At 61.6% G+C, this 12,375-nt stretch overlaps 1 protein-coding gene across 2 annotated transcripts in view; it reads left to right on the top strand.

The window, feature by feature from the left end:
* The window catches only part of TBC1D16 (TBC1 domain family member 16), a 50,805-nt gene extending 41,184 nt beyond the window's left edge, over positions 1–9,621 (top strand). For both annotated transcript variants that reach the window (XM_004709110.2, XM_045299687.1), the window contains exons 5-11: positions 290–454; positions 835–983; positions 1,233–1,367; positions 3,124–3,310; positions 4,676–4,855; positions 8,164–8,310; positions 8,870–9,621. In XM_004709110.2, the coding sequence (XP_004709167.1) occupies positions 290–454; positions 835–983; positions 1,233–1,367; positions 3,124–3,310; positions 4,676–4,855; positions 8,164–8,310; positions 8,870–9,118 (1,212 nt within the window). In that variant the 3' untranslated portion in view covers positions 9,119–9,621. The remainder of the gene's footprint in view (positions 1–289; positions 455–834; positions 984–1,232; positions 1,368–3,123; positions 3,311–4,675; positions 4,856–8,163; positions 8,311–8,869) is intronic.
* Positions 9,622–12,375: the final 2,754 nt, after the last annotated feature.

The following is a 12,375-nucleotide window of genomic DNA, read 5'->3' as shown; positions in this document are numbered from 1 at the left end:
CCCTTTGTATGTGGTCCCTCACATGGAATACATGTGGTCACCGCAGGACCCAGAGAGGCCACCCCCATCCCCCAGCCCAGCAGGACGCCCACTGTGGAGGGGGGGGCACTGGCCCTGGTGTGGGAGCCGGGTTTGGAGGAGAAGGTACTTTTCATTCTAAATTGCACCCAATGGGGCTTTTCAGTTCGGGGAGGGCAGCGTGGGAGAGTGTGAGAGAGAGAGAGAGTCACACACACACACACACACACACACACACATGCCCTTGCCCAGCGGCCGGTCTGTCCAGCAGGTGTCGGACGAGAAGACCCGCATGCAGTTCTCCATCCGACGGCCCAAGCTGCCCTCGTCTGAGACCCACCCGGAGGAGAGCACGCACAGGGGCCTGGACGTGGTCACCTGGCTCAGTCACCTGAACGAGCTGGGCCAGGTGGAGGAGGAGTACAAGCTGCGCAAGGTAGGACTGTCCACCTGGGGCCGGGGTGGGGCGCGCCCCCCCTACACACACACACCAGCTCCCTGTGAGTGAGGCTTTGAGGGAAGGCCCCCACCCAGCCATCCAGACCTCAGCCTTAAAACAAGGGGTTTGGGGAGCCCTGCCAGCCTGTATGGTGGGCTGGCATCGGGGAGGGGGGCTTCGTGTGGATTAGGCTCTGTGGGAATCACAGGTTCCTCCAAGAGCCACCCCAGGGGGGGTATTGACATTGAAATCAGTGGGGCTGCGGCAGGCTGGGAAGGGGGGCCAGCTGGCCCTTTCCAAACAAGTGCAAATCACCCCTGTGGATCTAGGCCCCCTTCTCAGGGAGCAGCCCACCCCAGCTCGCCCACTTCCTGCAGGCCATTTTCTTTGGCGGCATTGATGGGTCCATCCGAGGGGAAGTCTGGCCCTTCCTACTGCGCTACTACAGCCCCCAGTCCACGTCCGCAGAGCGTGAGGCCCTGCGGGCCCAGCGGCGCAGGGACTACCTGGACATCCAACAGAGACGGTACCGCCGTTCACCCCCTGCAAGCCCCCTGCCCTCTGTCCCTGTGAAATCCCTCTGAGGTACCACTCTGCATGGTCATGTGCCCTGGTTTCTGTGGAAATAAGCCTCCCAAGAACAGGGTGACAGGGGTGACCAGGGGGGCTCATGTGTCAGGCTTCTAGAAGGCTCCTCCCCCCATGGAGCTTCCCTGCCCGTGGGCCACACTTCCAGTCTCCCGGCACCCACTTGTGGCCTTCTCTGCCGTCGCAGGCTGTCCATGGCGCCCGAGGCCCACCAGGAGTTCTGGCGCCGAGTGCAATTCACCGTGGACAAGGACGTGGTGCGCACCGACCGCAGCAACCACTTCTTCCGAGGGGAGGGCAACCCCAACGTGGAGAGCATGAGGTACGCGCCTGCTCACACCCGCCACACCCACACCTGCTCACACTCGCTCACACCCTCACACCTGCCCACACTCACACTCACACACCCACTCACACCTGCCCATACGCGCTCATACCTACTCACACTCGCTCACATTTACGCACACACTTCTTCAGAGGGAGGGCAGCCCCAACACTTGCTCACACTAACACAAGCTCACCTTTTTGGAGGGGAGGGCAACACACACCCTCCCAGGATCACCCTTAGACTCACCCCCACACCACGTATAGTCACAATCACACAGGCACAAATGCCCACCATACACATTCACACACAGGCACATACACACGCAGTGCAGGCACACAGAGTCGCACACACTGTGCCCATTCACACCCACGTCATCCACACACACGCAGACGGCACAGTTCCCAGGGAGTGGTAGTCACATGCTCAGAGCTTGAGGGCAGCAGGCTAGCGTGGTGTCCAGCTGCCCTGTGTCCACCTCCCACCCTGCAAACCCGAGCATGCCCTTGCCCTTCCGCAGAATCGTGTACCCTTCCAGAAGGAGGGCGGGCCGCTCATTCACTCAACACTCACACACAGGGGTTCAGCACCTCCCTAAACCACGAAAACCAGTCCACTGACCCTGAAGGGACTCTGACCTGTGCGGGCCCCAGGGTCTGAGGGGTCCTGAGGCTGTCCGTCTCTACAGGGTCAATGGCCTCGTTGGTTTTCCAGACCGACCTTTCAGACAGTCCAGTGCTTGCCCACTCTGCCCCCGGGCGCCTTAAGGCCACATAATGAGCATCCGTCCTATGGCCATCGCGACCTGGGCGGGACCTCCCCAAGCCCTCCCCAGGCGCCCACGAGAGCCTTCTCTAGGTCCCCTGGAAGGTGCTTAGGTATCACAATGGATTAAGTGATCCACTGGTAACCTAAAGGTAACCCATCAGTGCCCTGGGAGGGAAAACTGAGTGAAGCTGCTTCTATGGAAATGTACAGCCTGGGGCTCCAGGACCCTGAGACCAGAGGGACTAGACGGGGCCTGGCTACCTCTACCCACTGCTCTGACAGGGATTCGTTTACAGGGCCCTGGAGAGAGTGTGTATGTGTGTGTGTCCGGGGAAGCGGGGTGTTACTGAGTGTGAGAGCTCATACTCGTAAACGAGATCAGAGTCACTATTCAGATACCTTCATAGAGACTGGTGGGACTCTGGAGACCCTGCCCCCACCCCCCCTCCGCCAGCTCCCCTGGGGCAGTCCCTCAGCTCAGTCTTAACCCCCACACAGCCTGAGGCAGGGTCCCAGGAGACTCGTCTAACCAAAGCCTGGTTAGTGTCTAGGGACTGCACAAAGAGAGCAGCCCAAACAATGTCCCCGCGTGTCCACCCCAGGGACAGACACAGTCACCCCCGCCCACGAAGACAGGCTGCATTCCTGCCGATCGCAAGCTGTGCTGTCTGCCCCTTGGCAAGTTGACAGCAGATTGTGCAGAGGTCCCCAGGGGACACCCGGGTGTGGGACGGCTGATCACCTACAGCCAGAGGGTCTTCCCCCCCCCCACCCCCCAGCCCTGAGTGGGAAACAAGTGCAAACCTGGCCACTGGTTGTGTCTCAGGTGGGCCCCGTGAGTCAGCACTGACCCCCCAGAAGCAGGTGCCCAGAGAGGCAACGAAGAGCCGTGAGAACCGGGGACGAGGCACACGGGGTGGGAGGTAGCCTGGATCCCCGCAGGCCAGCGCCATGACCTCCCTGCCCATGTGTCCCCCGGCGCCAGGAGGATCCTGCTGAACTACGCCGTGTACAACCCGGCCATCGGGTACTCACAGGGCATGTCGGACCTGGTGGCGCCGGTGCTGGCCGAGGTCCTGGACGAGTCGGATGCCTTCTGGTGCTTCGTCGGGCTGATGCAGAATACCATCTTTGTCAGCTCCCCCCGGGATGAGGACATGGAGAAGCAGCTGGTGAGACCCTGTGTCCCCCCCACCCCTGCCCGAGTGCACGTCTGCGGTGCCACAAGGGGGTGCCCGCCCCCCTCCTCTGGCTACAGGGGCCAGGCAGCCCTGAGTGGGCACTAGGTCAGCCCCGATGGGCATGGGGGCCATGCAGCTCACAGGGCCTGGTGCTGAGCTGCCCACCTCCCTGTACCCACAGTCCAGCCAAGGAGGGTGGGACCCTGTCCTCAGCCGCTGGGGGATGCCCCCTACAGAGGCCTCCCACGTGGGCACGGCTGTCCCCACACGGGGAGTGCAGCCCAGTGGCCCCCTCACTGAGTGAGAAGCCGGCATAGGTGGGGGTCGGCCACCTGGCCCTGGGGTGTGATCCTTATCTCCTGGGGGAGCCCCTGGATGGGCGGGGAGGAGGCTGGTGCATAGGGCCTGGGTGCAGTGTCAGGGAGTGAGGGGTGCCCTGTGTTGGGCTGTCTGGGAGCCGGGTCCTGGACACACATGGCCAGGCTGTGTTGGCCGAGGTGGGCCACATGGGTGAGGTGGACCGAATGGAGACCTCGGGTACAGGGCTGGGGACGGGTCCTTCCCTGATATCAGGGTCCCAGGAGACTCATCTAACCAAAGTCTAGGCTGCAGATGCACCCAGTGGAAGAGGGCTTGGGAGGTGGGGGTGCAGCCGACATAGCACCGGGGGCTGAGGGCTGCCTCCCAGTCTGGGCCCGAGAAAGACTAACTGAGCCCTACTGGTGTGTCAGGGTGTGGAGAGCCCCCAGGGGGCCTGTGTAAAGGTTTGTCTGGAGAACAGGAAGTTGGTGAGGGGCCTCAGGACACCCTGCCCTCCACTGCAGCTGTGGGGGGACACTTGGGAGCTGGCCGCTCACAGCCTGTGGGCAGGGCCGGCTCTGAGCCAGGGGTGCCGGGCAGCCTGCTGTGGCCACAGGCTGCCCAGGGAGCTGCGCTGCAGGCCTCACCCCAAACGGGTGGTCCCATGTCACTGGGCGGGCTTCCATTGAACTTGCCAGCAGGGGACAGCATCTCCCTCTGGGTGCCCCCTCCCTGCTCAGGACCCTCTGTGGGCACAGGGGAGCTGGTGGCCGCTGCCAAGGGCACTCGGCCTGGGGGTTCCATCGATGATTGCCCTCCTTACCGGGATGGAGGGATTAGAAAGAGCTCCCACGCGAGTGGCTGGCTCTGCCCCTGTGCTCTCGCTCAGCCCCCACCCACACGACCACACGGGTGCTCGGCCTCTGGCCCGGGCTTGCGTCATGGGGATGAACAGGCAAAGGCGGGTGTGAGCCCAAGCCCAGCCACACACTGATGCCGGCCTGGCCATGGGCGCCTGCTCTTTGGGGGCTGCCGCTGACTGCCTGCCTCCCCCAGTTCTACCTGCGGGAGTTGCTCCGCCTGACCCACCTGGGCTTCTACCAGCACCTGGTGTCCCTGGGCGAGGACGGCCTACAGATGCTGTTCTGCCACCGCTGGCTGCTGCTCTGCTTCAAGCGCGAGTTCCCAGAGGCTGAGGCCCTGCGGATCTGGGAGGCCTGCTGGGCCCACTACCAGGTGAGCCTGTCCCCTCCCTCCCTGCCCAGCAGCCCCACGGCCCACCACCCCAGGCTCTCTGGTCCCACAGGCTGACTCCTGCTCGCTCTGTGCTGGCAGCTTCAGTGGGCCCAAGCTCCCTGCGGTCACCGTCAGGGGAGGCACATCAGTGGGGTGACTGCACTGCATGGTAGTGGGCGGCTCAACCAGCACCTTGTCCCACCTCCTCACAGTGTTCTGAGGGGTGGGCTAGCTTACCTCCTGTCACCCGTACCCGTCTGCTGCCCCTCCCAACGGCGTCAACTTCCACCTGCTACCCCCAACATGAACCCAACGTCCCTGCAGTGGAGCGTCGGGCCTGCCCCTCAGCCTTGACATCCAATATGGGTGCAAAGCCTGGTGAAGAAATCAGGTGGTGCCGAGCTACCAGAAGGAATAGTTTCTGGGGTCTTAAAGTCTTGTCTTCAAACAAGCAGTCATCTGAGCGAGGGGTCCCCTCAGTCCACACAGACAGAGCACACGGACCTGTGTGATCCAAGGACTAATAAAATCCAAGACTGGAGGAGGGAACGCTATCAGAGCTTAAATTGTGAACACCTGGTTCACAGCAGGCTAGGGCCTCACCGTGGACGCCCAAAGTCCACTCGCGGGGACCACACATGGACCAGCCTTCGGTGAATGCCCCCTGACCACCGGCAAGAGACGAAAATAGCCTTGGCTATTTTCAGAGAGCATTGGCGTTAGGCTAACATTTTATCAGCTGATCTCCCTTTAGACCCATTTTAAAATTGATCTAGTTTTTAATATTTTCTGCTTTCTTTTCATTTGAGGCTTTTCTCAGTTTGATTTTGTTCATGGTATTGGGTTTTGGTTCTTTGGGGTATGTTTTTTATGAAACACAGCGTAGATAAATCCATAGAGATGTAACAGAACCAGTGGTTTCCTGGGGGGATGGCCGGAGAGGTGGAAGGGAAATGGGGAGCTAATGAGAGGGAATGCCATAGAGAAGAAAATGTTCCAACACTGATTGCACAACTCTTTTTAATATGATCGGGCTGCCGAATTGTATGACTGGCGATAAAACTAGCCATTTCCAGCAATGGGCGGGGCTCACCCGGGGCCCTGCGGCCCTTCCTGCCAGCCAAGAGCTTCCTAGCCTGCACGCAGGAGCCCTGAGACCTGGACGAGCCGCACCTGGCCTCTTTGGGCCGACAGCGCGCCACCGGTTACAGGCCCTTCCCCACTATTTCCCCAGCTGATGGATGGGAAAAGGGAGAAATCCCCAAATTTCCCCCCAGCTGTGTGGGCTCACTTCTGGTTGGTTGCCACTCAGGTGCCCGCAGGTGACTGAGTAGAACAGCCTCAGGGGTCTTCCAGGAGGTTCTCTTTGTGGGTGGAGACAGCTGGGTCCTTCTCCCGAGATTGGTGGTTCGATTCCAGCCAGAAACGCCTTGGAAGAAAGGCCTGGTGATCCACTGAGAGGGCCACAGGGTCAGCTCTGTTCTGACCGAGGAGGATGAACGCCACCATGAATTGGAGCTGGCCTGAGGAGAGCTAGTTATTTGTGGGGCTGGACGGTCCTGGTCCCCCTGCTCAGCCTGCCCTGCCCTGTCCAGAATGTGCCCAGGCCCCCAGCCCTGCTGCTGAGGTGGTGGTCTGGACTTGTGGACCCTTTCCTGGGGCGGTGTCGATGGTGGACATCCGTGCCTGTTTGGGAACACAGTTCCGACATCCGGGGCTGGTTTGGGAACACAGTTCCGGCCGGTCTGGGCGGCGGACATCCGAGACTAAACATACACTTCCCTCATTCCCCGTCCTTCCTCCGGCCCCGGCCTCACTCAGCAAAGGCAGCATGTCCTTGGGGCGTCCAGCAGAGGGCCCAGGATGGACTGCTGTCGGGACCCGCCCTGCTCCTGCTGTCCTGCCAGGTGGTTCAGAATCAAGGAAGATGGGCGTCGGGTTGTAGCCTCTCGCCGTATTGTTCAGTCTGTGTGCTGAGCACATCCTCTAGACGAGGAAGAAGGTGGCGTTGGTTTGGAGGCCTGCGTGTTAGCACCCTGTGTGTGCAGACAACACAGCCTCGCTTGCTGACAGCGAGGGGGACCTGCTGATGAAGGCCGAGGACGGCGGCGTGGACCACGACGTGTGAAGAGGGACACAGCCCTCACACCAGGGCCAGCAGGTCACGTCAGGATAAACGGAGAGAACGGTGGACGTCGCCAAAGACGTCCCCTTGCCTGGACCCGTCATCGATGTTCGCTCGTGGAAGCGGCCGTTGGGAGCTCATATGATGCATTTCAGGAGGTGACACTCCTCACAGGCCTCTTGAGCGCATGGAAAACCAAGGAGGTTGCTCTGAAGACGGGCGTGTCTGACCCAAGCCGTGGTATTTCCAGTCACCCCAGGGCATGTGAGATGTGGACCGTTCCTCAGAGGAAAGCTGAGACGCGTGACCGACGGCGCTGGGGAAGGCCGTTGACAGGACCGGGGCCGCCGTTGAACCCGCCCGTCTCTCTTGGAAGAAGGATGGCCGGAACATACCTGGTCTCACACCCTTGGGCGTGTCGTCAGGAGAGACCAGTCCCCGGAGAAGGATGTCCTGCCTGGTAAAGGGGAGGGGCCGCGACAAAAAGGGAGGCCCTCAACGAGAGGACGGACAGTGGCCGCAGCCCTGGGCTCAGACTAAGGACAAGTCTAAGGATGGCACAGGACCAGGCAGTGTTTTTAAACGTTGTTTTTCTTTAGTGTCGTTCAAACTTCCGCCACGAACGTTTCAGTCACATCAGATACGTCTGTGTTTGCACGAGCGTGATGTTTTAAAATAAAAACAAAAAAGTTAAGGATGTTTAAAAGTTGTTTTAACTGAAATGAAAGTTCTGTTGCTCAACACGTGTCCCAAAGGACCGCGCCCGCACCTCTGCCTGCCCTACACGGCGAGCCCTCCCTCACTGCCGTACATGGAAGTCGATGACCAGTTTGGTCTGTGATCGGAGAGCTGTAAACTGCTGAGATGTGATGTTGCTTAAACGCTCTGCCTCCCAACAATAAAACTGTAACCCCCAAAGCCCCCCTCGAGCTTCCAGGCAGCACGTGGCTCTGAGTCAGCCCTGGGGCTCCAGAACTGGGAGACCCTGCGCTCCAGCCCCGGACACCGTGGCACAGTCTCAGAGTGGAAACCCAGCACAGAACAGGCCCAGTGGCCCGCAGAAGGCCCCAGCGGGTAGCGTGGGAGGCCTCCTCGCCACAGCCCCCCTCTGCCCCGACCTGGCCAGGGCTGGGGGTGGGGGAGCACAGCCTCATGGAAGCCCCCTCCCTCCCCGGTCTCCCAGACGGACTACTTCCACCTCTTCGTCTGTGTGGCCATCGTGGCCATCTATGGAGACGACGTCATCGAGCAGCGGCTGGCCACTGACCAGATGCTCCTGCACTTTGGGAACCTGGCCATGCACATGAATGGAGAGCTGGTCCTCCGAAAGGTGAGCCCCTGCCCGGTGGGGGTGGGGGTACACAGGGATGGGAAGGCCCCTCCCCATCTGCCGCATGGGAATGGGGAGCCCCACGTCTCACAGCAGGTGCACCAGGATGGGTAGCCCCCCCCTCCGCTCATCCCCCACAGCGGGCAGGGGTGACTGGGAGGATGTGAATGTGAAGGGGGAGTGGTCAGCCGTCCAGGAGGAGGGTGCTGTCCTGTACAACACAGGGTATGAGGGAGGCCACTCAGTGGTCAGCCCGAAGAGGCCGTTTCGGGGCCTGCTCAGTGAGCTCCAAGGGCTGGTCTTTGACCCCAGTGTCCCAGGACGCTGGGCAGGGCGGGGTTTAGTGAGTGGGTCGGCCCTGGGCGCATGCTCAGCTGGGCCCTGCAGCCCAGCCCCTCACCCCTCTGTGAGAGAGAGTGTGTGAGTGTGTGTGTGTGTGTGTGTCCATCGTCCACCGCTGCACGGCCCTCATGTGCACTCACGCACATGCAGGTGCACTCACGCGTGTGCAGGCACACACACACACAGCTCCTCCCTCCTCACCCCCCTCTCCCTGCAGGCCAGGAGCCTGCTGTACCAGTTCCGTCTCTTGCCCCGCATCCCGTGCAGCCTTCATGACTTGTGCAAGCTGTGTGGGCCGGGCATGTGGGACAGCGGCTACATCCCCGCCGTGGAGTGCTCCGGCCACCACCCGGACTCCGACAGCTGCCCCTACGGTGGCCTGGTGGAGACCCCTCTGCCCCAGCCTCCCCGGGAAGGCAGGAAGGGCCCCAAGATGCCCCGTGAAAGCTTTGTCTTCCGAAGATAAGACGTGGGTGGGGGGACCCAAGTGACGGTCTGGCATGTGGGAGGGGTGGGGGGCAGAAAGGGGAGCTTGCGTGTGGACTGCGAGATCAGAGCTGGACGTGACAGAGCAGGACGCTCACCTGCCTGAGAGCGGCTGGACCGGAGCGAGGCCTACCCAGCCGTTGGGGCTCCAGGCTGGGTTCCCGCATCACTGGCTCTGATGGATGTCAGTGTGCCCCACCATGAGCACCCAAGGGACCATGGGCTGCAGGGCAAGAGGACAGCTCACCCACCAGCACCTTCTGAGGCGGGAGAGTCGGAACCACTCCCGCCCCAAGGTCCACCTTGGAAGCAGTAGGCTGTGGTCTGCATGGGAGAGTGGGGTGAGGCCTGCCCTCCCTGCTGCCCAGGCCACGCCTCCCACATCTGCCATGCGGAGGAGCCACCGGTCAGGCCGCAGACTGTGGGAGGTGTGTCTCTGTGTCTCCACATGGGGGGTCCTCCAAATACAGCAACCAGCCTGGACGGTTGAGAAGCATGTGAGTTAAGTGTGCATGCCTGCCTGTGTACATGGGCACAAGTGTGTGTGGGTATGCATGAGTGCATGGTGCGTGTGAGTGTCAGTAGGATGTGCATATGGAGTATTGTACATGAGTGAGTAGAATGTGTGAGAGTATGTGCTTCCATACGTGTGCCCATGGATGTATGCATACATGCTGTACATGAGTATGGGAGTGTGTGCATGTGTGCACACATGGGAGTATGTACATGTGCGTTGCATGTACACACGTGTGTGCTGTGTGCACACATGTGAGATGCTCTGGGGAGAATGCAGATAGCCCAGGGCACATGCTCACTGCCCACAATAGGCGCCTGCCCTGAGCCAGGGAGACTTCTGCCAGCTGGGCTGGGCTGGGGGGCACCACGGTTGTGTCTCCAGCACCAGCGTGCAGGAGGCCTCTGCCTTCTGTCAGGCACAGCCTCCCCACCAGCCCCAGGGACAATGAGGTATCGACCCTCCTGCTGTGGGTCCTCCGGGGGACGGTCCTCCCAGGGGGCTGCTGAGGGACCTCCCTGGCGAACATCTCTCCCTGTTCTCACACGGCACCCACAAGCCCTGGCCCCACTCCTCACCCAGCTTCCCCATGCCTGAGGCCTGGCCCCCCAGCAGACACATGAGCCTCTGTCCAAGAGCACATGTCCAGAGGAGAGGGGTGGCTGCCTCATCCTGTTCTGGGAAAAGAGGGTAGCTTTCCTGAGGGCTGAGCAGGAAGTCCCCACCTTCCTCTGCACTGACCTGGGGGCCATGGCCACACCACCCCTGCCACTCACTGTCCATCAGCTGCAGCGGACCCCCTAGCTGGACTCAACTGGGGAAGAGGTGGACAGAGGACAAGGTGGGTGAAGAGCCAGGAGGCACTTGGTCTACAGCCACGGAGGTCCCCACCCAGGACACCTGCTTGGAAACGCCTTCTGCTGGACACCTCGGGGGGCCTCTCCCCGGCTCTGCGAGGCAGGGGCCCACAGTCAGCCCTGCAGTTCACACCACATCTTGTGCCTTTGGGCTGCTGTCTGTCCAGAGCAGACTCCAGTCCACTCCCCCAACAACACCACTGCCTCCTTCCACGCCCCCCCCCAACATTTCCACCCCACCCCTGATGGGCAGGGTGCAGTGTGGTACCCCAGAAGAGGGGAAGCAGCACCCAATTTGTGGACCAAGAAAAGGCCCTGGAACCTGCTGCTCTGCCAGGAAGAGGGAAGCCGCCCTGGGGGTAGAGCAAAGGTGGGTCCTGCACTTGTGAGTGACCAGCACCAGTGTCCCCAGCCCAGAGGGACCTGCTCAGGACAGCAGATGTGCCCTGAGCCTGTGACAGACCCTGAGAACCAGGTCCCCACTCGCTTCTACCCTCCAGAGGTCCAACCTGGCCCTCCTCCACCCACAACAGCTCCCCTCTGGACTGAGAGGACGCTGCGGGCATTCCTTGCCATGGGCTCCATTGGTCCCAGATGGTGCCCAGCCTTTGCTGAGGGGCAACTCAAGGCTCAGGGCTCCTGCTAACCCCCAATTGCTTGCCTGCCAAGTGTCCCTGCAGATCGACTTCTCTGGGCCTCTGTGCGGGGCTCAGGGTCCAAGCCACCACAAGACAACAGCTGGAAGGGCAACTCTGGCCTCCACGGGAGGGGGCCGGGCCTCGCCTTCAGCTGACAGCTCCCGGCTCTAGGCAGCAGGATTTCAGAGCCCAGGCTTCGGGGTCAGCATGGAGAGGGAGGCCCTGGGTGGACATGGGAATAGTGGTGGCTGCAGCAACACAGCCAAGGCCCTGCATGCTGGGTGGCCGGCGGCGGCCGCACCTATGGGATCAGCATGACACGGAAGAAGGAACACCGTGGCATTGCCACCGCGACACGACACCCACACCTGTAGCCAGTGGGTCGACCTCCACATACTGCCGCCACCCAGCAGGCCCAGGGTGGCCACTGGGGGCCCAGGGAGCATGGCCTCATCAAGTGTCCTGTCTCCCCCACCCAGAGGGAGGTGGCCAGCTCTGCTGCTGGGCAAGAGCCCCTCTGTCCTGCCTCCAGGGTCTCTTCCATCATGGCATAGGGGGCCTCTGTGAGGGTGTGGGGCTTGGAGGTCAGGGGCTGGAGTCCCAGGGGCCCAGGGGAGTCAGTGAGGCCTTAGCCCGGCGAGTGTGTGTGTGTGTATGTGTGTGTGTGTGGCCTGGACCACAGCCACCACTCTGGGGGGGCCCTGGCTGCCTACCTGAGAGCAGCGCCAAGTTGTACATCGGTGGATTTTCTGGGCAGAGGGGGGCAGGGCAGTCACCAACCCAGTGACTGGAAGGGGTCTGCTAGGCCCTGGGGGCAGGCTCCTCTGGACAGTGAGGTGCGGTGTCCCCGGGCCCAAGTCCCCTCTGGGACTGCCTGTTCGGGGAAGCAGCAGGGATGGCTCTGCCCTCCTATCTGAGGGTCTGCCCCCCAGCCTTAGTCTGAGAGCCCCTCCACTCCCTCTCTGTGTGCCCGATGCCTGAGGGCAGCTGGACAGAGGGCCAGGAAAGATGCCAGCACCTTCCGTGTCACTCTCTCGGGGGTGGAGGTGTTGCCTCTTCTCCCACATGCATGGGACTCAGTGATGGGACCTGGGCCAGAGAAGGGACCCCCAGAAGCAGACCCCTCCAGGCCCGCATGAGGGTAAGGAGCGTCTGTGTGCTTTGCACAGGGAGCGCACAGGGGGCAAGGACACAGAGAATCCAAGCCCCCGTGCCCCCACTTTAAGGG

This window comes from Echinops telfairi, unplaced genomic scaffold (assembly GCF_000313985.2).
Source record: "Echinops telfairi isolate 266 unplaced genomic scaffold, ASM31398v2 ScPeMD7_7458;HRSCAF=8496, whole genome shotgun sequence".
NCBI classification, from domain to species: Eukaryota; Metazoa; Chordata; class Mammalia; order Afrosoricida; family Tenrecidae; genus Echinops; species Echinops telfairi.
The sequence above is the reverse complement of the archived record's forward strand: the minus strand, read 5'-3'. Positions and strand labels throughout refer to the sequence as shown.